This window comes from Cynocephalus volans, chromosome 1, assembly GCF_027409185.1.
Source record: "Cynocephalus volans isolate mCynVol1 chromosome 1, mCynVol1.pri, whole genome shotgun sequence".
Taxonomy (NCBI): Eukaryota; Metazoa; Chordata; class Mammalia; order Dermoptera; family Cynocephalidae; genus Cynocephalus; species Cynocephalus volans.
The window spans coordinates 238506111-238530973 of record NC_084460.1 but is presented as its reverse complement, the minus strand read 5'-3'; the positions used below and the strand labels follow the sequence as shown (position 1 = coordinate 238530973).

The following is a 24863-nucleotide window of genomic DNA, read 5'->3' as shown; positions in this document are numbered from 1 at the left end:
CTTTGGTTTGCAGAGTGCATGAGTGGCATTTCAGCACCAGCATCAACATGGCGGCTTCCCATCTGCTCTGAACAGGTGACAAGGGTAAGAAGCAGAAACGTTTGATCTGGAAGATCCTGCTGTCAGCACATGGGTTCCATTTGGTGGACTGGTTGTGCAGGCAGCCACTTCCCTGTGGGGTAAGGATGTCTGCAGCCTTCTTCAATGAAATGAATAATGGGTACTAAAGGGCAGGGGCTAGGAGGAGGGAATAATGAGGGTTACCTGGAGGCATATTTAGGAGACTGTGTGCAAAAATGGAAGGAAACACTTCAATTGGGTTGGATAAAGGAAACAAGCTTATTTAAGAAAGGGAAAAAACATGGAGCTAAGTTACCAAGAACTAGAAAATCAACCTAAACAGTGAGCAGGAGTATGGCCTGAGTGAAGACACACCAGGGGCAGTGCAGTTATCTTTTTACGGGCTGAACACTGGATGCCATCAGTCCATTCATATGCAGCTGAAACACATGTAGGTCTGACTTTTTAATTTTTTGGATGAGAGACCAAAACTTCTGTGTATAGAAGGAAGGCTGCTCTAAGTAGAAAAGGGAAAACAAACACTGCACACCTGCCCCAAGCTGCAGAGAGGTACTGCACTCTCTCCATGGTCATTGCAGTGGTCCACACTGGAGGTTTCTTTCCCCTCCTCACCCCCATTTGAAGACAGAGCTCAGAGCTAGTGAAGTTTGGGGCAAGTTAACCAGAGCTGAAGGAAAGATCTTGGCTAAGGTTGGCCTTTGGCTAAATTGTAAATTCTGAGAGTTTTCTTCAACTTTTTTCTCCTTATTTTCTTCCTCCACCCCACCTGACCTATACACACACACCTATTCCCCTTTTGGGAATTTCTCCACCTCTTCCTTTTATTCAGAGATCCTCCCAGAAGAAGCACCTCTTGCTTTGAACTTTGCTTGTCCTTGTCATTTCCCTCCTTTTTTATTCAAATTAGCCAGTGAGCACCAGCCCCTCCAGACGTGAGACAGCTGAAAAGCTCATCCATACTTCTCTATTAGTAGGTGTTGATGGATTTATCTGTTACCCTCCCTTAGAAATACAGCAGAACCTTGGCATTTGAGAATTTAATAACCATAAAATCCTTGATGTGCATTAATTCAGATGAGACACAATTTTAAAGGAATAATATGTATCGTTTTCAAGATCAGTACTAGTCCACTTCAGCAAATTGGAGAAGTGCGGAATGAAGCACCAGTTTGCACTCCAGAAGTTGTAAGTCTGGGGTAGGCGGGAGAGAGCCCCAGCTAGTGGGAGCCCCTGTCTAAGCACTCAGCATCTGTGTCTCAGCATGACTTTAAGTCCTGTCCTTGCACTCACGTACAGAGTAACTCTCGGGATGTAAGTAAAAACCTGCTCTTTGTTATATACAACCTGGAAATGCTAATGCTTGTTTCAGTTCATCTTCTTCATATTTAGGACTGTATTTTACAGAATAAATGATATGCTATCCAAATATTTTCTAATTTAAGAATTTAGAAAGGTCTCAGGTTGGTCAAGGATCTCTAGTCATTTGCATAGTCACAAGGTTCTCCTGAACATGGAGTTGACCTAAAAGAGGGAATTTCAGACAGGACAAACCAGAAGCTGCCTCTTTCAGCCCTTCAAACTAGCAACCACTGTCTGCACCAGGCCTATCATGGAACTCCAAAGCCAGCTACAAAAAATCAAAACCAAAAGGGCTGAGAAGGCTGTTGTCTAATCTAAGAGCTTGTCTTCCTGAGCTGATGGTAGCAACAATTAATTTTTTTTAAAGTCTTAGAAACCATCCAGAAAGTTGATTCTATCCTCCAGTAGATACTTCTTCCCAAAGGTGGGGATTTCACAAGGAAAAAAAAAAAAAGCTCCTCTCCAAAGTATCTCATAAGTTTTTACCTCAGTCAGGAAAAAAAGAAAAAAAAAAAAAAAAAAAAAAGATTAGAAAAGCTTTCCTAGGCTCAAGGAGTGACATGCTATATAGAGCACAGATTTTGAATCATATGCACCTGGTTCAAATTCTGGCTCCTCCACCTATTAGCTGTGTGGCCTTGGACTTGTTATTTAACTTCTCAAAGCCTCTCTTTTCCTCATTAGTAAAATTGTTAGTAAAAATGACCACCTTGCACACACGCAACAAGTAACGTTCATTCTCCTTCCATCATTACCATGCTTGGTTAGTTTTAGTGTAATCATGAATATGAAGAATGCAAGATTGTGATCAATGGCAGGAGAGTTCTAGCGCCCATGTAGCACAGCAAGGAAATATTTTATTTATTGCAGAAAAAATACTTCCAATGAAACCAATTTCAAAATGATCAGCAGACATGATATTCTGGATAAAACCATTGTCTGTCTAACCCAGTATACTCTCCTCCTACAAAACCTACTTACAATGTAAATCAATTGGAGCTGAGCAAGCTTGCTTTCTGCCCACATGACAAATGTCCTGCCTGGTTCCTTGTTAAGTGGTGCTGGTGAGCGATCAAAGTAGCACAAGTAAGCTTTACACATTGTGTTACAGACTGCAAGCCCACAGCCGTTGAGCAAGCTTCCATATACATATGGTCTCCACACGTGCAATCTTAGAGGGTTATAAAAACTTAAGTAATAAAGTATTTATTGAATATTTCCTAAGTGAAATCACCATACTACTTTGCCTATATTATGTCACTGGATTTTTTAAATGATCCCATGAGGTAAGTACTATTATTATTCCTATCTACATTTTAGGAAGTGGAGGCTCAGAGGTTTTAGATAAATATTCTGGAATCTTGCAGCCAGTATATGGCCATGTCTAGATCTGAAACCAGTTCTGTCTGGTTCCTAAACCTTGCTTCTTAAACATTATATACTGCCACCCTACCTGATTTGATACAACTTATAAAATCAAAGTCTAAAAGCATGGTATTATTAAAAAGATTTGCCTCATCCATCAACTACATTTAATCTAGGATAAAGACATAGACTCCAAAAAGTCCCATAAAACATCTAGATTTCAGTAATAAATGAAAAATAGATGAATTTTCTCCTGGTCTCGGTACATGCTCACTATTTGCGTCCTGAAAACTCAGAAGTGCTTATACTTATTGTCTCCTTGACAAGGCCTTTTGTCAAGAATTTTTACTCTGTTATATGATACATCATTCCTTAAGGAGAATAAAAACCCCACAGCATCACTTTTCTCAACAGCCTCTACAGCACAGAATGGAAAAGCAGGCCTGGCTTTGAAAACCAACTCTGGGCAGTGATGCTCAATGTGTTGGAGCTCATAGGGTTCAGGACATGCTACCCCCAAATCTGGCACCCTGGCTTCTGAGAAAACAGCAGAAGCAGGAAAGCACTCCCACCTTCCCCTTGCCCTTCTCCCCTGAAGCAAGTCATAAGACCTAGGGAGGTCACTCTCTGACCTTCTCCCTCCCTTCTCCCCTGAAGACCCTCATGTGACAGATGGCTTGCCCTCTACCTAGAGGTAAAGAATGTCACACAAGGACACCAAAAAGAATCTGAACAAGCACGCCTTGCTACGTTCCCACCAATTTACTACCACCAGATCATACCTTTTGGTTCTCCAATCACATTTCTGCTCAACCGTTCATAAAAATACACAGATTTCCCTGTTTATTTAGGTCATTTCTGAAGGCTCCCGCATCATGTAAAACTTATATTAAATAAATTTGTACGCTTCTCTCTGGCTAAGCTGTCTTTTGTTATAAGTGTCTCACCACGAACCTTATGATGTGTGAGGAAAAGGTATTACTTTTTCTCCCCTACAGAGTCCAGCTTCATCCAGGGCCACTTCTGTTATTTTATCTTGGATAAGTCAGAGAGCAACTGATGAAGTTTTTTGTTTGTCTTTTGTGTGTGTGTTTTTTATTGCTGTTGTTGCCCCTCATATTTTCAGATGCCTTTAGTAGAACTTTCAACTCACCTCCATTCCAAGTGAATGCAACTCTCTAGTCATTTTCAACTTACCCATATACATTATTATTATTTCAATGATGTAAATATATTTCATATACTAGGAGCCACACTTTTCACGTGGACAAGTTCTTATAGGAAAGCAAAATACTTCAGCCCAAAAAACCCCAAAATATATTTCTTTTTTTGGTGCCTGGCTGATACGGGTATCCGAACCCATGACCTTATTGTTACAAGGCTGCACTCAACAACTGAGCTAACCAACAAACTCCAAAATGTATTTCGTTGACGTTGATAACCAAAGAATCTGCTCTGAACAGGTCAGCTAAATTATAGTACCTTGGGAAGTCTGGGATAAGTCAGTAATCATGTCCACCTGTCTTGGAAAATGTGATCATAAGTCTATTTTACTTAGAAGCAGCCATAATGGCATCAAAGAGCCATAAATAACCTAGAATACTTCTTATTACCCTTACCCTTGATCCCTGCATGTAGGATGTAACCTAGTAACAATCCCAAGTCTATATGTCATGTACAACCAATTAAAAACCTGCTAAAGTAATTAGGTGGGACTATCTTTCTCTCTCCTTTGATCTTCCCCCTTCTTGTGATTATAAAATGTTAAGCTCTGCTGGCCCTCTTTTGAACACATTTTCAGGATGACCTGATCTATGTGTCTCCCTGGTTGCAATCATCAAATTGGCTCAATAAGTTCTTGGTGTATGTGTTTGGTCTCAGTTTCTTTTTAGGTTGACATTTTGGCAACAACAAAGGGACTCCAGAACAACTCTGCCAACCACTCAGTGGGGCCCATTGTGCCCTCCAACTCCAAGGGCTTCGTTGGTGCAGAAAGGGTGAGTTTCTACTGGATCCTGGATCTCCCTCTTTTTGGTTGAGATCAGAGGATCTATCAACCTCCCCCCCCCCACACACCCTCTCTTTTCCCTTCTAATGACCTTTGGCAACTCTGGGGCCACATAAAATAAGTATCGGTGGCACCAATGACCTCCTTTTAGACCTGCTGCCTTCCTCTGGGAGCCCCAAGAATCGTTATTATGAACATGGTGGGAGGGGGCAAAGCACAGTGGAATCACAAGAGAGTAATTTCCTAACTCAGATATGATCAGATTGCTTTAAGGATTAAGATTGACTTTATAAAGCCAATAGACTTGGAGAAAGACTGGCCTGGTACCTTGTCGACAGGTTTCTTTACAAGATTCCCGGCATTGCGGGAAGTAAAGAATGCCATTTTCTGACAGGAACTTCCAGAAGAGAGGGATTAACCCAATTCATACAGGTACAATTTTAAAATAGATCAAATCCTTGGCTTGGCTTCCTAGTCCCTGAGGGGCTTGTAAGAGTCTAGTCTGAGATTCTTTATAAAGGTCCCAGAAAAGCCAGTTTTAAAGGAGCTAAATGACAAACCATTCTTACTGCACTTTATGCAAATAATCAGGCCAGGGACTAAACTTATTTTACAAATAAATTAGTCTTGTCATAAATATCTTTGATAAAAAGATGGGACCAAGGACATAAAAATTATGTTAAAAAAAAAACCCAAACAAAAACTGTAGTACATCTGTCTTTAGATTCTAGCCCTGCCCATTGCTGTTGCTGTTGCCAAGAATAAAAGGGTCTGATCCCAACTCCCATGTTGCTTAAAATTTGGACCTAGACGTAGAGGCCAGAGTAGTTAGGTGGGGCTTTCTCTTTCTCTCTCCTTTGACTCTTACCCCTTCTTGTGATTATAAAATGTTAAGCTCTGCTGGCCCTCTTTGGAACACATTTTCAGGGTGACCTGACCTGGATATGCCATGCGCCCAGTAACAAAACGTAAGTAAAATTGGATAAATATATTTTTAAGGATTTATTAAAGTAAGGTTTAGTATTAATAATACATTGGTATAAAAATAAAATTTGAGTTTCTCTTTTAAACAAATTTTTTATGTAGTATCAATAAAAAATGATAAAAAATTTGTGTTTACCTTTTGAGTAAACTGCAGAAAAAAAAGGGGGGAGAGAATAAGAAACAGATTCTATGTCTTTATTAGGTCTTTTTGATTACTTAAAAAAACTCAGTTAAAGTTTAAGGTTTCTTTCAAAAGTATGTAACTTTATGTTTGGATATATAAGTAATATATGTTCCAAAATTGTATATAAAATTCCTAAAATTCTGATATGTCTTAGTACATGCCATCAGTCATAATTATGGCTATTATGTAAAGTTGTTGTAGGCCATGGAAATAACCAAATTTCTTTGTCAATTGTGTTTTGATTGTCCACAATAAATTGCTTAATTCTGATTCTTTTCCTTTCGAAAGCTCTTTGCAAATTCTAAATTGTTGCAACTTCAAGAAAGTTTATGAAAAGGATAAAAAGACTCTAACAAGTACTCCAGAATACAGACCTCTGCTAAGGAATTTTTTAACTAGGTAAAAATTCTAACTCTAATGAAAAAACTGAACTCATAAAATTGCTAACCTAACATCAGAAAAACAAACAAACAAACAAAAAAAACAAACCAAGAATTAATTACATGGGACTAAACCGAAAAAGAATTGAAATGATTTTTGTTTGTTTGTTTGATTAAAACATTGCTGGTTCTTTCTATGTTTTGTTTTCTAGATTTTATGTGTTTCCCTGGTTGCAACTGTCATATTGGCTCAATACATCCTTGGTATATGTATTCGGTCTCTGTTTCTTTTTATGCCAACAACATATTTCAAGATGGCTAATTCAGGGAGACCAGAAAACAAGATTAGCTAGAAGGCTGGGGTTTTTTGTGGAAAGAAATTTACATCTGTATATGCAAACAGCCATGCTTCCCCGAGGCACCCCTCCTTTGGCTACTATCTATTCTTTCTGAGGGCAGCTATGAGATTACTTGAACTATTTTCATCTGCATGCAAAATGTCTCTACTTAACTTTTAACTTCTGACTTCTTTCTTTCACCATGGTCTCAGGTCATCGTTCCAGGATTTGTACTTCCTGCACCTCTCTCTCATGAACACTGTATATAAGCTTTGTACCCCTGTTGAAAATTAGGAAATTACTCTCTTGTGATTCCCCTGTGCTTTGCCTCCTCCCAGCATGTTAAATGATAAGATTTGTTATGTCTTTTCTTCATACTGACCTAAATTGTTAGTGATTTTTATTAATGAACCTTCAGGGGTGAAAAGTAAGTTTTCCCTTGGCCCCTACAGTCAGAAGAATAGTAGACAGTGCAGGGAGGCAGGTAACACCGTGCTGGTATTCTGGGTGTGGAAGTGAATGGAACAGGTCCTGGCAAGGTCCAGTAGTCAAAAATCAAATCAAGGAAAGGAGGGAAATATGTTTGACAGAGAATACACCACAGGGGTCTTCAATCTTTTTGTGTCATGATACCTCTTAGAATCTGGTAGAAGCCAGTGACTCCAAACACAAATATGTAGTCCATCTTCATTATTTGTAGATTCCATATTTATGAATTCACCTACTTGCTAAATTTTATTTGTAATCCCAAAGCCAATACTCAAATGCTTCCATTGTCATCCACAGACATACACAGAGCATGAAAAATTTGAGTTCCCTAATGCACATGTTTCCAGCTAAGGCCCAACTGGGTGTTCTGCCTTTTTGTTTCTGCCCTCACACAATAAACAAGTGTCCTTTTTGAGGTCTATTTAAGTGCCACATTCTTTTTTTCATTTTTGTGTTTTTTGTTGGTAATTTTGCTATTTAAAATGGCTCCCCAAGAGTAATGCCAAAGTGCTATCTAGTGTTCCTAAGGACAAGAAGGTTGTGATTTTCCTCATGGAGACAACATGTTAGTTGTATAAACTTTGTTCAGGTATGAATTATAATGCTGTTGGATATGAGTTCAATGACCCAAATGTTGTAATTGAAATATTATTTTATATAAAGAATATTGAATATAATCCATTGTTTGGAAAAAAATACATGTTAAATAAGGTGACTTTAAACAGAAACAAATAAACAAGGTTATGTATTGATCAGTTGACAAAAAACATTGTGAACAGTCTCGCAGGAACCTACCCTGTATTTCCCCTAGGAGTAATGGTTCAGTATTTGCTGAGCACTAACATCGCAAGATACCTGTCCCATGGATCACAAAACACCTGGTAAAAGATATGATCAATCTATGCTTCATAACCTGTTTCCTTAAAGTTATTTTTAGTAACAAAGCTTTTGCTGTAATAAATAAATAAATAAATAAATAAATAAATAAATGCAGAGAGTTAGAGCTCTGATCTGCTGTAGAGGTCTGATTCTTTACTGTGTGCAGCCTTCCTGTATGTAAGTCACCCCTGTTAATATCTCTGATTACTAAATGGATCTTCCCATTCCTTCTTCGGTCTCAAAATACCTTCTCAATTTGTATAGCATTATACTTTAACCCCCTCCTCACACAACCCTCATTTCCTAAATGACTTCAATCTCTTTACCAGACTGCCCAAGCAGTGGGCAAGATGAAGGGAACTAATGCTGCCCACTATAGGATTATCCTTGGGGCAAGAATACCCCCTGGTTCATATAATTTTTGGTGCAAATCTATTACTTACCTTGGCTCTCCCAGAACTAAAATGTGGAGGCAAGGATCTTGAGGCCACTGTTATTCTGGCTCTTGTCTGGGCCAAATTACCTGAGAAAAAAACACAAAGAACTTACATGGAAGGAAAATTTAGAGAATGGAATAATGAGTAATTTTCCCTTTGTGTTTTTTTCTGAATTTTCCAAATGATCTGTCCTGAATTTGAAAAATTTGAGGGCTGGCTGGTTAGCTCAGTTGGTTAGAGCATAGCCTCGTAACAACAAAATCAAGGGTTTGGATCCCTGTACCCACCAGCCACCAAAACAAAACAAAATTTAAAAATTGGAAAATTTTAAATTTTGAAATTTCAATTATGTAAATTATAAATTGTAATAATCAATTAAAAATTATAAAAAATTTTAAAGTAATTCATAAAATGAATTTATATTAGTTCCATAAGCAAAAAAGAAACAACAAAAATGTATCAAATTTACTTAACAAATTAGGAATAGAAGAAAATTACGTCAACAAAATAAAGACCATATATGAAAAACCCATAACTAACATCATACTTAATGGGGAAAAACTGAAAGCTTTTACTCTAAGATCAGGAACAAGGCAAGGATGCACACACTTACCACTTCTATTCAAAATAGCCCTGGAAGTCCTAGCTACAGCAGTTAGGTAAGAAAAAGAAATAAAAAGCTTCCAAATCAGAAAAGAAGAAGTAAAATTGTCTCTTTTTACAGATAACATGATCTATATGTAGAAAACCCTAAAGATTCCACATTTAAAAAATAGTGTTAGAACTAGTGGTTGAATTTAGCAAAGTTGCAGGGTACAAAATTAACATACCAAAATTAGTTGTATTCCTATAACCTAAGAATGAACTATCCAAAAAAAAAAAAAAATTTTAAGAAAATAATTCCACTTACAATAGTATCAAAAAGAATAAAATACCAATAAATTTAACCAAGGAGACTTACACACTAAAAACTATAAGACATTGCTGAAAAACTTCTAAAAGTCACAAATAAATGAAGGGACATCACTGTTCATGGATCAATATGGTTAAAATGTCCATACCAACCAAAATGATCTACAGATTTAATGCAATCCCTATCTAAATCCCAATGGCATATTTTTTTTACAGACACAGAAAAAAAAGTCCTAAAATCTGTATGAAATCACAAAGGACTCAGAATAGCAAAAACAATCGTGAGAAAGAACAAAGCTGGAAGACTCACATTTCCTGACTTCAAAACATGTAACAAAGCTACAGTAATCAAAACAGTATGGCAGTGGCATAAAGACAGACATATAAACCAATGAAATAACATAGAGTACCAGAAATAAAATCACACATATGGTCAAATGTTCTTCGACAAGGATGCCAATACTACACAATAGAGAAAAAATCTCTTCAACAGATGGTGTTAGGAAAACTGGATATCCACACGCAAAAGAATGAAATTGAACCCTTATTTTACACCATACACAAAAATAAAGTCAAAATGGATTAAAGACTTAAACATCAGACCTGAAACTATAAAACTCCTAGAAGAAACATAGGAGAAAAGCTTCATAACATTGGTCTTGTTAATATATTTTTAGATATGACACTGAAAATACAAGCAACAGAAGAAAAAATAGACAAGTGAGACTATGTGAAACTAAAAGCTTCTGCACTCAAAGGAAACAATCAAGAGAGTGAAGAAACAACATATGAGATAAGAGAAAATATTTTGCAAACCATATAATTGATAAGGGATTAATATCAACAATATATAAGGAACTCTTATAACTCAATAGCAAAAAAACAAATAACTTGATTTAAAAATGGGCAAAGAACTTGAATAATCATAACTCCAAAGAAGGCATACAAATGGCTAACAGGTATATGAAAAGATACTCAATATCCCTAATCATCAGGTAAATGAAAATTAGAACCACATGAACTGAAATATCACCTTGCACTTGTTAGGATGACCATCATTAAAAACCAAACAACATAGAAAATAACAAGTGTTTAAGGGATGTTGGGAAATTGGAACCTTTGTGCACTGTACGTGTAGTCACTATGGAAAACATAGTATGAAGTTTCCTCAAAAAATTAAAAATAGATCTACCATATGACCCAGCAATCCCACTTCTGAGTATTTATCCAAGGAATTGAAAACAGGATCTCAAAGAGATATTTGCACTCCTGTGTTCATTGCACCATTATTCACAATAACCAAGAGGTGGAAACTAAATAAGTGTCCATTGACAGATGATTGATAAAGAAAATGTGATATGTACATGTAATGGAATCTTATCAGCCTTAAAAAAGAGGGAAATTCTGTCATATGCCACAACATGACTGAACATGGGGGACATTATGCTAAGTGAAATAAGCCAATCACAGAAGCACAAATACTGCATGATTCTATTAATATGAGGCATCTAAGATGATCAAACTCAGAGAAGCAGAGTAGAATTGTAGTTGCCAGGGGCTGGGGCAAGAGGAAACGGGGAGTTGCTGTTCAGTGGATATAGTTTCAGTCATGCAGGACAAAAAAGTTCTAGAGATCTGCTGTATAACAGCATGCATATAGTTAATGATGCTATACTGTACACTCTAAAATTTATTGAGGGTGGGTTTCATGTTATATATTTTCTACTACAATAATAAAAAAAAGTCTCCAATTAGGGCACTGTAGTCATTGAAAGAGATGAATGTGGAAGGAAAAAAATGCTGAAGGGAGTTTTCCTGAGAAAGAATTTGGATAGTAGAGCATACCATTGGGTGGGGTTAAGACATAGACTCTGATAAGCAGATCAGACAGTAAAGGGGAGGGGAGAAAAATATCTTTTCCTCACCCCTCCGAGGTTCATGGCTGAGGCTCCTACAACAAAAGACAGATTAACAAAAGAAAAGCAAACAAATGTATTTAATGTAAGTTTTCTGTGACATGGGAGCCTTCATAAGCAGATGAAATGGAGCTTAGCAGAGAAATGCGATAGGAAAAAGAGTATGATCTAATGGTGATAAACCGGGGGAGCTTATCAAGGTCTGTTTGTTCAGATTCTTCTCTGTGTCTGTGTGTCTTCAGAAATAAGGATGCTTCTTTCCTCTGGGTATAGGGGTACCTCTCACTGTTAAGGGACGCCCCAACCCCTACTGACCTTAACATATGCATTCTGCTTCTGTACAAATCACTTGCTAAAATAAATGGGGGAATAAACAGAGTAGCATGGCCAACGCCATTTTAGGCAGCTCTGCCATTTTAGCCTGAAAGGTCCCTATGGGGAATCCAGGGTGGGGAGGGGCTACAGGGCTAACCACAAAATTAGCTTATGTACTGCTGGCTTGCTCGCATTGGCTAGAATGTGTCAGGCGCGAAAAATTCCCGCCTAGCTAAAAATAAAAGCTGCGAGAGGTTTCAACTCGGGGCTGCACTTCTCGATTGGCCTGCGTAGCCGTGGCTGCCAGAAATAAACTCTCTTCCTTTTCCTATCACCCGGTTCTCGTGGGCAAATTTCTTTTAGCCGTCGGACGTTGGCCATAACATCACATGAGGGTCTTATGACCTGCTTCAGGGTAAGGTCAGAAAATCCTTCCTAGGTTTAAGACCTGCTTCAAGGGAGAAGGATGGGGGAGTCAGAGTGATATGCCTGCTTCTGCCTTTTTCTCAAATTTCTTCAGCTTAAAATCAATATGCCAAGGTGCCATATTTGGGAGTAGTGAATTCTGAACCCCATCCAAACCTCGGAACATAGGGAGAAACCTGGCCTTCCTCAGTGAATCAGTGGGGTAGGGAGTGGGAGGCAGCAGCCTGAGTGTTGGGGGCCAATGGAGCTTTGTGGGGGGGCTTTGCATTTGCCTGGGGCATGATCCTGAACAAGTTTATTTCTCAGAGCCTCAGTTTTCTAAAATATGAAGACAGTACTACCACTTCTCAGAGTTATGATACAGATTCAACAAGGTAATTCACAAAAAGTGCTGTCAATACAGGGGTGGTATAAGTTCTCACTTCATGTTAGCTAGTATTTTTATCAATATTATGTTTTGCTGTGAACAGTTCACATAGGTCGCAAAGCAGAGTAGAAGACAAGAGAAGACTAGCGAATCTCATCAATTCTCTATGTGAGCACTGTTTCCTCAAAGAACTAACAAAAGGGAGAAAAAATGAAAAGGCAAATCTCGGTCACTCAGATGCCTACTGCTTTTTACCTTTGAAGGGTCTGAGTGGCCTGCTCAGACTCTCTTTTCCTCTCCTCACTACCCACACACCCTTCACCGCCTCTCTGATCCCAAGTGTATGAAGAGATTTGTTTGTATTTTTACCTACGGTGTTATTTGATTCTGTAGCAAAATAAAAAGTTGCCAATGAGAGGAAATACTGCAATTTGTGCATATGCAAGATTTCAAAGTTTTAGCAAGTCTAGCACAAAGATGTCCAAATGTTTTCTCTGGCGATATCTTCAGAGGCTAAACTGTGATTAATAGCCCAGAAAGAACCCTTTGAAGCGGGATTGGTGACATCAAAGTCGTAATCCAGGGGTGGCAGGAGCTTTATAATGAGTGGGAAGCATTTTAACACATTTCAAAGGATTTACAGCATGAATAAACAATAGACCTCAGCAGATGCACCACACACACCTTTCAGAAACGTAACCTATAAGAAGTTTCCATTTTAATTTAAATGTAAATACAGTGTTCACACTTCTTTCAAATGTTAAGTATCCTCAGTGCTTCACCCCTGGACAGCCTCTTTCCGGCTAAGCATCCCCCATAGCCCCAGAGCACCCTCCTGCGCTTTTGGAAACTGACTGCCAACGTGTGTGCTGTGTTGGGGAGAGAAAACGGAAGTCAGAGGCATCGAATGGCATTTATATACCAAGCGGGAACTGGGTTAAGAGAGAATCTGAAATGGAGCTTGCAATGATCCTACCCAGTTTTCCTGCTTCCAATTTAAAGGGAGAGAGACAAGTGGTCTGAAGACAGAGCTGAAACATTTAAAAGACGACAATTTCCTGCCTGTTTCAGAGGATTTTTATCTCTTGAGGAAGGTACCCAGCAAGATTTTCTCTTAACCCCGTTCCCGCTTGGTATATAAATTCCATTCGATGCCTCTGACTTCCGTTTTCTCTCCCCAACACAGGACACACGTTGGCAGTCAGTTTCCAAAAGTGCAGGAGGGTCCTCTGGGGGATGCTTAGCCGAGAAGAGGCTGTCCAGGGGTGAAGCACTGAGGATACTTAACATTTGAAAGAACTGTGAACACTGTATTTACATTTAAATTAAAATGGAAACTTCTTATAGATTACGTTTCTGAAAGGTGTGTGTGGTGCATCTGCTGAGGTCTATTGTTTATTCATGCTGTAAATCCTTTGAAATGTCTTAAAATGCTTCCCACTCATTATAAAGCTCCTGCCACCCCTGGATTAGGAGAATTGCCCTAAATGATGAGTTGTTGTAAATAATCAAACATAGAATTGATTCTCCCTCTGCTGCACCCTCTGTGTTTATGGGGTTTGTTTCAGGGTTCCAGTGGGAACTGTTAGTGGCTATTTGTCTAGGAAATGTTTCTGTTTTAATTTTCTCTCCAAACACAAGAAATAAGCTAATAAACTAATAAATGGTTGCTAAGCAATGCTGAAATGCAAAAACCTGTTTGTGTGAAATTGCTACAAATATAAGGGACTATATATAAAAAAATCAAATGCTTCAATTTTTCTTTTACAGGATTAAATTATCTGAGTATACCTGAGAGCTGAAACAGTGTCCACCACAGTCAGCTTGGATACTGAAAACCACGTCTTACGTCTACATTACAATGACTGCGCTATTTCTTGTCTCCATTGGCATGACTTTCTTTTTCCGGGAGTCTCCTGCCTAGGAAAATGGTTTGATTGTTCATTACAGGAATCTCCAGAAAGACCTGTCAATTCTTTCATGGAATCTATCAACTGACAGTTTACACCTTGTGATTCTATGAATCCCGCCTTCCAAAATCCTCCCCTTGCAGTTTCCACCAATCCTGGACTGTTGTGTTGTGATCCTTACCCAATCCTAATCAAAATCCTAACTGGACTTCTCTGACCTTGACTTCCCTTTTCCAAGACACTGCCAAAGATTTGAGAGGTGGTGGTCTCCCCTCTTGCGGTAAGCAATAAACTCTCTTTGTCTTCTCAATCAACAAGTTGTGTTGGTAATGTTTGGAGTGCTAGCTTGGGACAGATCAATCTATGCTAGTGTGATACTTGCAGGGACTGAAATGCTCTGATTTCAGTTTATAACACTGTAGCTGTTAAAATTCAAGGAGTTAAATTCAGTAGTTGTATAAACACATACTATAGTATTTTCTATGTTTTTTAAAAAAACTTAGTTCATCTTTATACAACCATCTATCCTAGATCTATAGTGAAGATTTGTTTTAGATTTGATACACTGAGGTAATTTAAGATAGCCACAAAATATGACACAGCTGTAGGAAGCCAAAAAGAGCAAAATGTGTGGTTAGATTTTGATCTGCAGTTTTTACTTTCTCCCCAGGGCTGATCTAAGGCTTTATTGGTTAATATTAATAAATAGGCAGAGTGAGATGGAAGAGTTCCCAGCCCATGTGGACGTGGCCTACTCTCCCATGAAAAGACCGTGGATAATTAATATACATAGAAAGGGTTGTAGTTTTGTGGAGGGTAAAAATCAAAAGTAAACAATAGATTAGCCTCTCCTCCCATCTGTTTTACTGAAGAAAAATATGCACAGATAACAAATCCACCCTGTTTTCTGAATACACAACTTTGCCTTCATCGTGCATATGAAAATTCAAAGTCCAAAAGAAACCCCTTTTCCATTTCTGTATTGACTTTCAGTTGGCCCTTGTCTGGCATTTTTAAGGAATTTCTGCATAATTAACTCCTCTAGACTATCTGCTTGCAGGGAACAAAGCCAATGTTTTCACTGACGGTTTTTCTCTTTTCTTTAGAATGTAAACTACAGCTTTAAATATTTGTGACCCAGAGATTTCAAATTGTAGAGCTAGGGAAAAAATAGAAATTCCCTCTTCCCTCCTTAAGCTTTAAAACTTATAAACAGGATGTCAACCCAGCAAGGAACTGTACCGAATCCCAGACTGTTTCAAGGAGGTAACAAGGCTTCTCTTTCCTAACACAGTCAATAGTGGAGTCATTCTCTGTTTTCTGCATTTTATTGTCACATTGGCAGAGGTGGCCAGTTCAGTCTGTCTTAATGCCAGATGAAGAAAGGTCTTACCCATATATTTTGGTCGAGTTTGTTTGGGAATTACATGGCTGCCATATGCTGTGATGTGTGTTCACAGAAAATACTAGAACCTAGACTGTTGACATCTACCCAAGAAGACTTGACCCATTCCTCCAAAAAAGAGAAATCCACATATACATATCTGTCAACACCTATGTGCCACTGAGGTGTGAGAATGGCTTATTACAATGTCAGTAAAACATCCGTATGCAGCACAGTGCTTTTCAGTTCAACCAGGACTAGTGCTGGGCAAAAACATAATTAAGGCAAAGGATATATTCAAGTTCCCCACACCCCTTTCACCTCCTTATTTCTTCTTCTGAAGGTGCAACATGGATTTAATGTTGTGTCTCTTCCCTTTCCTGACAACTAATTTCCCCTTCTTCTTTGACCCACCCTTGAACTTTTCCAGGCAGTGCACACCTCCCCCATATTCCCATCAAACCTTCTTTTGTCTTTGTTTCAAACCTTCAGGTAACTGGTCTCCTCTGACAATTAATCCAGGTATAATTTATTAATGAGTATATAAATGTATTAGTTCACTCAGGTGAGATGTTTGCACAGTATGGAAAGCTTTCTAAAACCAAAATTTTAATGAAATGATTCTATTAATTAGAATGTTAACTACCTGTAGACCATCTAGTATCTGAGTAAGAGGGATAGTTTTGAAAGAGGGGACCTTTTATGTAATGACGCTCAAGTTATTCATATTTTGATATAATACATCAGGGGACTTCTACGGGTCTTACAAAGATGAATAAAATACAGTTCTTTGTCTCAAGGAGAGGACAGCCCAGAGAATCTATTGGAGGAAGGAGAAAGCCTGACATTAAACAATTCATTGCAATTTAGCATGGAAGATGTTATAATAAATCTGAATAAAGTGACGTAAGAGGACAGAATGCTAAGTTTTCTTGAGAAAATGAGAAAAAAAACCCTAAAGAATAGGCAATAAATGAGTTAGATTTTTGAAGGCTTAACAGGAGTTGCACAGGAAAGGGAAGGAATTCTATCTGGCAGACATGAGCAAAAAAGACACAGAATGTCAATCTGAAGACATAGAATATTAACCTGGAAATTCCAGAGAGGCAAACTCCCAAGAAGCTTCTCATTTTTAAATCAGACATTTAATAAAGCATTGAAACATTTATTATTTTATCCTTGCAAGCATAAAAATGAGTTACTCACCACTCCCTACCAATGAAAACACTAACTAGTGGCAATTTGGGGGGAAGAAGTCATGGAAAAGTAAAGCTTTGCTAGGGCAATATAAGTTACTGGAGGGGCTACAAACAAAAGCTTTGTTCTGCTCTTCCTGTGGCCTTCAGGTAGAATGTTCATCCATCTGTGTAGTCAAGGGTGGATGGTTTGGATACAGGCTACAAGGGTACTCATTCCAGTTAGTACACAATACTAATGATGTCTTGAGTAAACTCTTGTATGGGTCAAGCAGTTGCACACAGAGAAGTAACATTCTATAGGCTAAGACTAGAATCCTAAATAAAATGCTCAGGCAAGAGGGAATAAACTGATTACTGCAGATAAAAAAAAATCCCTCCTTAGTTCTGCTCAACACACCTTATCACATGATTTCCCGCAATACCTATGCTTCCTTGTGTTTTTAATTGACTGAGAAATCTACACAGAGCTTCAGCAAGCAAAATGCTGTTAACTTCCCATTGTGCAGGATGATGATTGAGTGCTTGGAACTATAAACACTTTTTTGGGACTTCCTCTTAGGACAGAAGCAATGGATACTAGATTTGACAGTAAGAAACTTAGCATTGACTAAAGATGATCAATTCTGCTTTCTATGACTCATTTGTTTTTTATGTCAAATGAGGAGTTTAAGTACATCAGGGGTTCTCCACTTGTGTGCCATAGCATCTGCCATGGTGCACACCCTCTGTGCCTGTGCAGCTTCATCTAGATCAATGTCAAACATGTGGTGTAGAGAGGGGTGAGACCTTCTGTGAGAGGGAACTACAAGAAAGAGTGTAATGTCAACCTGGTGCAAAAAAAAAAAAAAAAAAGATAGTGTGACATATGTGGCTAAGATGTGTGAGAGCTTTATCTGGGCTGTAAATTAGAGAGCTGGTCAGGGCAGTAAACAGTATTGTTCAAAGTGCAACATCATGCAGCACAACAAGCAAGTAACTGTGGATGCAAATTGGAGTCAAAAACGGTTAGGGGCCGAGCCCGTGGCGCACTCGGGAGAGTGCGGCGCTGGGAGCGCGGCGACGCTTCCGCCGCGGGTTCGGATCCTATATAGGAATGGCCAGTGCACTCACTGGCTGAGTGCCAGTCACGAAAAAAGGACAAAAAAAAAAAAAAAAAAAACAGTTAGTTGTGTTGGGCTTCTCCAGCTCTGAAATTCTATCTGTGATTGTGAAATACATTCTAAAAGACCCTTGAGGTGGGAGAAATAAGAACAAACAAAATAAAGAAGATTAAAGTAAAATCTGCAGAATGTATTCTTTCTTAGCAGTCTGTAGGCAACAGGAGGGGGAGAGTACAGTGATGATAGCATGGCTTAGACAAATGGAGGAAGCTTAGATAATGGCTTTTTGGAGACCTGGATATTTGATTTACCAATGCTCTCTTCACAGCCAACCAGAGCAACCAGCAATGGCTCTGTTTCCATAGTCTCTTCAGTTATCCCTCCTTGCTCACTTTGATATTATGGCTAAAGTGAGCTTACTCTGCTCTCTAATTTTTATATCATTCTTCTTTCTTAGCACACAAGAGAAGGGACAGAGGTATAGTTTTGGCTCTCTCTCTCTGCAGTGTTTTTAAGATTAATGAATTCAAGGTGTTCATCTTCAACATCTTCATAATATCTATTCTCCTAGTAAAAAATTATGCTTCTTTCAGTTTGCATATTTGTAAATACCAGCCACTTTGAATAATTGGATGCTGATGTAAAAGCAATCATCACTTATATGAACTTTTCTATTGGGTCTTTGAAAGCATTCAAGGTTAGCTTTTGAACTGCAGATAGACAAGCCTAATTTTCATATTTACCAATTATTCCATATTACTAGCTCCTTTATAAAAGAACCTTATATGAACAACCAACAGGTGTATATCCTCGAGAAAAACTAGCAACTGAGAATTCAGAAAATAAGTAGAGGCATACTGAGAAAGGCAGCGTTCTCAGGAAACAAAACTTGCAACATGCCTAATTGGCCATCACTACTCATACCTAAGATACACTGCCATAGGTTTTCTGGACACCCATGCATACATATTTCTCATATTATATACATATATATACACACACATAATATAATTTTTTTTACCAATTCATAAAACACCAGTGCCAAGATAAGCTTCTCCTACAGAGCCTTATATGTGTCATGGTGTTGAAGAATGAAGTTAATGTAACTTTTATTTCTTAAGCACAGGCATTGCTTTTTTGAGACCTTGGCTTTACTGTGATTTGTGTACTGTGGTACAGTATCCAAAATAATCAATTGATTAAAAAAAAACTTTCTAAATGAAAGTTTCATGGTACAGAGTTAGAACGCAATTAATTACTGATTTTTAAAAAAAGAGTAGAACATATTGAGAATAAAGGCCAACAAAGATGATTTATGTGAAGGAACTCTACAAGCATCACAACTCTAGGCAAATTCTAGAGGTTGCAGCTAATCAGTACACTTGTGTCTCAATCCTTTTGAGCCAAAGCAAATATGCAACCTTAAATTGGTGTTAATCTTTAGAAATGTTTAGATTCCTTATAGAGATTACAAGCTCTTTGAAGTCAGGCACTAGGTATCTATTTCTATTCCCACTCATTAATTCAAAAAATATTTCTTCAGCACCTGCTATAAGACTTGAAAAGTGCCCTACACATAGACACTACACACAGACACTACTGCACAGCACAATATACCATGCATATAGTAAGCATTCAGTAAATATTTGCAAAAGAATGAGTGAATAAATGAATTGTGTGGCAGTGGATTTTCATTTACACATATCCAAAGCCCTCTAGGAGCAGGCCCCAGCTCACCTCACTTCACTCCATGTACTGGTCTCTGGCCACATGGATGCCACCATCTTTCCATATTTCAGACTCTTTGTTCAAGCTCTTTGATGCCTAAGTTGTAGAGGTACAGTGAATAAGAATGTGAGTTCTGGGGCCAAACTGCCTGGGGTTTATCTCAGCTCTGCCACTTACTTGTTAGGAGGGTTTGGGCAACTTACTTGCCTTCTTGGTATCTGGGTTTCATCATCCAGAGGGTTGGATAAGTGTATACTGAGTTTGGGGAACAAAGTGTTCCTATTAAATTTATAATTAGCAGAGTTTCAGTGGTGAGTATAGATGCAGAGGTTGATGGTGCAGGGGATTGGATTGGAGGCACATGAAACTTCTAGAGGTCCTAGTTGTTCAAGGAGTTCCAGTTTAAGTTAAATTATTTAGCTCAGCTTAGTGGTGCTCTCTTCAGCATATGCAAGTGTACTTTAAAAGTTCTTAGAAAAGTAGAATTAAAAGATAATACAAATCTTTCCATGAACTTTTGAAGTGCCCTCATAATTTGAGACTTATAAAAATGCTCTTCATTTGGGGTTCCAGTTCACCAGAGATCTACAGAATTTTCAATTTTCTATTGCCTAGAGCCATGTTAAATGTTGGGTTAAATTACCATAAAAGAAAGTAAATAAACTAAAGATTTAAGGTTTGAGGGTGTTTTTATTTTATTCCATTTATCTTCTTAAGGTACTATTTTCAAAACACAGTGATCACAAACTCAACAAAAGAAAAAAAGAGGGGAGTTTCAAGATGGCGGCGGCTGCGGCGGCTGGCGCGGAGTAGCTGAGGTGGAAAAGGTGGCCACTGGGCCTCAGGCAGCCGGGAAACTTGTGGACCTTCCTCTGGCCATCTCTTAAGGGAGGACTGCTGCTGCTGGCCGGTCGTGGGGGCTCAACGCCACTTTGCCCCCGGCAGGAGAGGCTCATTTACAGGCAACAGCTTTGAAGTGTGGAGCAGGAAAAGAACTGATTCTTAGCTGCAAAAGCGAGTCTTGAAACAGGGAACACGGCGCCAGGGCTGCTGTGGACGCAGCCAGGATCCCGGAGGCTGGGGCCGCACTGAAGGCGGCCAGCTGCCCTATTCAGGATTCGAGGTTTCAGGCCGGCATTAAAGAAGATTCCTGGGAGCGCCCGAGCGGCGCCGCGACTGAACAGCCCGAGGCGGCAGCGCCGAGAACACGGAAGGCAACAAACCAGAGACAGAGCGAGCGCCCGACCTGGCACAGCACTGTGAGTGATCCCTGGCACAGCTCTGTTCGGGGGCTGGATGCCCACGCGGCTCCCGCCTGCATCACCAGGCCACTCACTGCCCCGGTGCTGCCTCCATTTTCCCAGGTGCGGGCAGCTCCGCCCTGCTCGGCCATCACTGAGCCCATTTGCTTGGCCTGGCGCGGGGCTTTCCGGACCCTGCGGGCCGGCCTCCTCTCCCACTCCCTCCGCGGTTCTCTGGAGGGGCTGGGGGTGTGGGGCGTCCTGACCAGTGTTGGGAGGGCTAGGAAGTACGGGCGGGCCGACTGTCACTCCACCACACCCTGGACTCCGGCCCCGGTAAACTTCCTGTTACTGGGAGGCAGATACCATCTCTGCGACCACCAGTTTGGAAAAAAGCCTAACGAATTTCTGGTTGGGAATAGTGTGGTAGGAGAGTTCCCAGGTCCGCTTGAACCTGCCGGAGAGCAGGCTGCAGGCGGGCACGAGACTCGGTTTATACCGGGGGGATACAAAGGTGAACAAGACCCGAGAAAGATCTACACAGTGCTACAAAGGCACCCAGAGAGACCGGTCGTCTGTGCCTAGCAGAAACCTGGTAGACTTCCTGGGCGAGGCGGTGCTGAGCAGGGTCTTGAAGGCCCAGCTGATAGACGAGGGGTGCAGAAGACACGCCCCAGCCCAGCACAGTGTGCACAGAGGGGGGAGACGTGCGGCCAGGGAGGCGGAGACTCGACAGAAACCACACACCCGGTGGGGTCGCCACTGCACGATCTAACAGCCTGGGCCAGAGCACACGGAACGGGGAGAAGTCCTGCACAGGATGTGAAAGCTCAACAGAGATCACACACCCTGTGGTACGTGATCCACCAGCCCAGCAGAGTCCAAGCTGACCAGAAAGGTGGATCCCCGGAGAAGCCCAAGACCCGAGGCAACCACACACACAAGACACTAGAGGCCAACTGAGCAGTCACGGCGGGAGCCATACCAAATTGGCAACCACAGCAACATCCTAGTTAGTCATTAGTCTCAAACCGGTGGACTGTGAAACCCCCTGCCACAATGAATAAACACCAAAAAAAAGACACCAGAAATACAAAAAATCAAGAAAGTACACCACCAAAAGTTAATAAATCTCATACTCTAGATCCTATAGAACAAGAAGCCCTTGAAATAACTGACAAGGAATTTCGAGTGATAATTCTAAGGAAACTGAATGAGATACAAGAAAACTCAGCTAGACATCATGATGAAATGAGGAAAAGTATACAGGATCTGAAAGAGGAAATATACAAGGAAATCAATGTCCTGAAAAAAAATGTAGCAGAACTTGCTGAACTGAAGAAGTTATTCAGCGAAATAAAAAACACAACGGAGAGTTTAACCAGCAGGCTTGTCGAAGTTGAAGAGAGAACCTCTGAACTTGAAGATGGGCTGTTTGAAATAACACAAGCAGACAAAAAGAAAGAAAAAAGAATCAAGGACATGGAAGAAAATCTGAGAGAGATATCAGATAACCTCAAGCGCTCAAATATCCGAGTCATGGGTATTCCAGAAGGGGAGGAAAATGGAGATTCCATTGAAAACATATTCAACAAAATAGTGGCAGAAAACTTCCCAGGTAGAGGAAAAATCACAGATCTTCAGATCCAGGAAGCTCAACGATCTCCAAACGTATTCAACCCAAAAAGGCCTTCTCCAAGACATGTCATAGTCAAATTGGCAAAACTCAGAGACAAAGAGAGAATCTTAAAAGCTTCAAGAGAGAAGCGTCAAATCACCTATAAGGGAGCCCCAATCAGGTTAACATCAGACTTTTCATCACAAAGCCTAAAAGCTAGAAAGGAATGGGATGATATTTTCAAAATACTAAAAGACAAAGATTGCCAGCCAAGAATACTCTACCCTGCAAGGCTATCCTTCCGAAATGAGGGGCAAATAGTATATTTCTCAGACAAACAAAAACTGCGGGAGTTCACTACCACAAGACCACCCTTACAAGAAATCCTCAAGGGAGTACTGGGTTTGGTTCCTGAAAAATAACTACCACTGCCATAAAAACCTAAGAAAAATCTAAACCCGCTAGTACAATAAAAATGGCATTCATGAAGAGAAAACAAGCTAACAAAAACACTATCTACAACCTAAGGAACCAACAAACAAAGAAACCAAACAGTAAATCAGAAAGCAAGGAACAAAAGACACCTAAGACAACCAAACAACCAATAAAATGCTAGGAAGAAATCAACACCTTTCAATAACAACTCTTAATGTTAAAGGCTTAAATTCCCCAATTAAAAGACACAGACTGGCTGACTGGATCAAAAAGCAGGACCCAACTATATGCTGCCTACAAGAGACCCACCTCACCCATAAAGATTCACACAGACTAAGAGTGAAAGGATGGAAAAAGATTTACCATGCAAACAGAAAAGAAAAATGAGCTGGAGTGGCTATTCTTATATCTGACAAAATAGACTTTAAACTAAAAACCATAAAAAGAGACAATGAGGGACACTACTTAATGATAAAAGGACTGATCCATCAAGAAGACATAACAATCATAAATATGTACGCACCCAATGTTGGAGCAGCCAGATTTATAAAACAAACTCTATTAGACCTAAAGAAGGAAATAGACACTAATACCATAATAGCAGGGGACCTGAACACTCCACTGTCAATATTAGACAGATCATCTAGGCAAAGAATCAGTAGAGAAACACAAGATCTAAACAAGACTCTAGACCAATTGGAATTGGCAGATATCTACAGAACATTCCACCCAACAACCTCAGAATATTCATTCTTCTCATCAGCACATGGATCATTCTCCAGGATAGATCACATATTAGGTCACAAATCAAGTCTCAATAAATTCAAAAAAATTGGAATTATCCCATGTATCTTCTCAGACCACAATGGATTAAAACTAGAAATTAATAACAAACAAAACTCTGGAAACTATACAAACACATGGAAATTAAACAGCATTCTACTTAATGACATATGGGTCCAAGAAGAAATCAAGCAGGAAATCAAAAAGTTTATTGAAACTAATGAAAACAATGATACTTCATACCAAAACCTGTGGGATACTGCAAAAGCAGTATTGAGGGGGAAATTTATTGCATTAAATGCTCACTTCAGAAGAATGGAAAGATGGCAAGTGAACAACCTAACACTTCACCTTAAAGAACTAGAAAAACAAGAACAATCCAATCCTAAAGTTAGCAGACGGAAAGAAATCATTAAGATCAGAGCAGAACTGAATGAAATTGAAAACCAAAAAACAATTCAAAAGATCAACGAATCAAAAAGTTGGTTTTTTGAAAAGATAAATAAAATTGACAAACCATTAGCATGGCTAACAAAAAAAAGAAGAGAGAAGACTCAAATAACAAAAATTAGAAATGAAAAAGGCGATATTACAACTGATTCATCTGAAATACAAGGAATCATTCGAGACTACTATAAACAACTATACGCCAACAAATTTGAAAATCTGGAGGAAATGGATAAATTTCTGGACACACACAAGCTCCCAAAACTGAACCGTGAAGACGTAGAAAATTTGAACAGACCAATAACAATAAAGGAGATTGAAGCTGTTATCAGAAGGCTCCCAACAAAGAAAAGCCCAGGACCAGATGGATTCACAGCAGAATTTTACCAAACATTCAAAGAGGAATTGACACCGATTCTTTACAAACTATTCCAAAAGATTGAAACGGACGCAAATCTCCCAAACTCATTCTATGAAGCAAACATCATCCTGATACCAAAACCAGGTAAAGATATAACCAAAAAAGAAAACTACAGGCCGATATCCTTGATGAATATAGATGCAAAAATCCTCACTAA

General features: G+C 39.4%; 1 protein-coding gene across 1 annotated transcript in view; it reads right to left on the bottom strand.

The window, feature by feature from the left end:
• Window positions 1–24863, bottom strand: part of MYO3B (myosin IIIB) — a 386192-nt gene that overhangs the window by 164620 nt on the left and 196709 nt on the right. The window contains exon 24 of the mRNA XM_063085773.1: window positions 8511–8590. Within this exon, the coding sequence (XP_062941843.1) occupies window positions 8511–8590 (80 nt within the window). The remainder of the gene's footprint in view (window positions 1–8510; window positions 8591–24863) is intronic.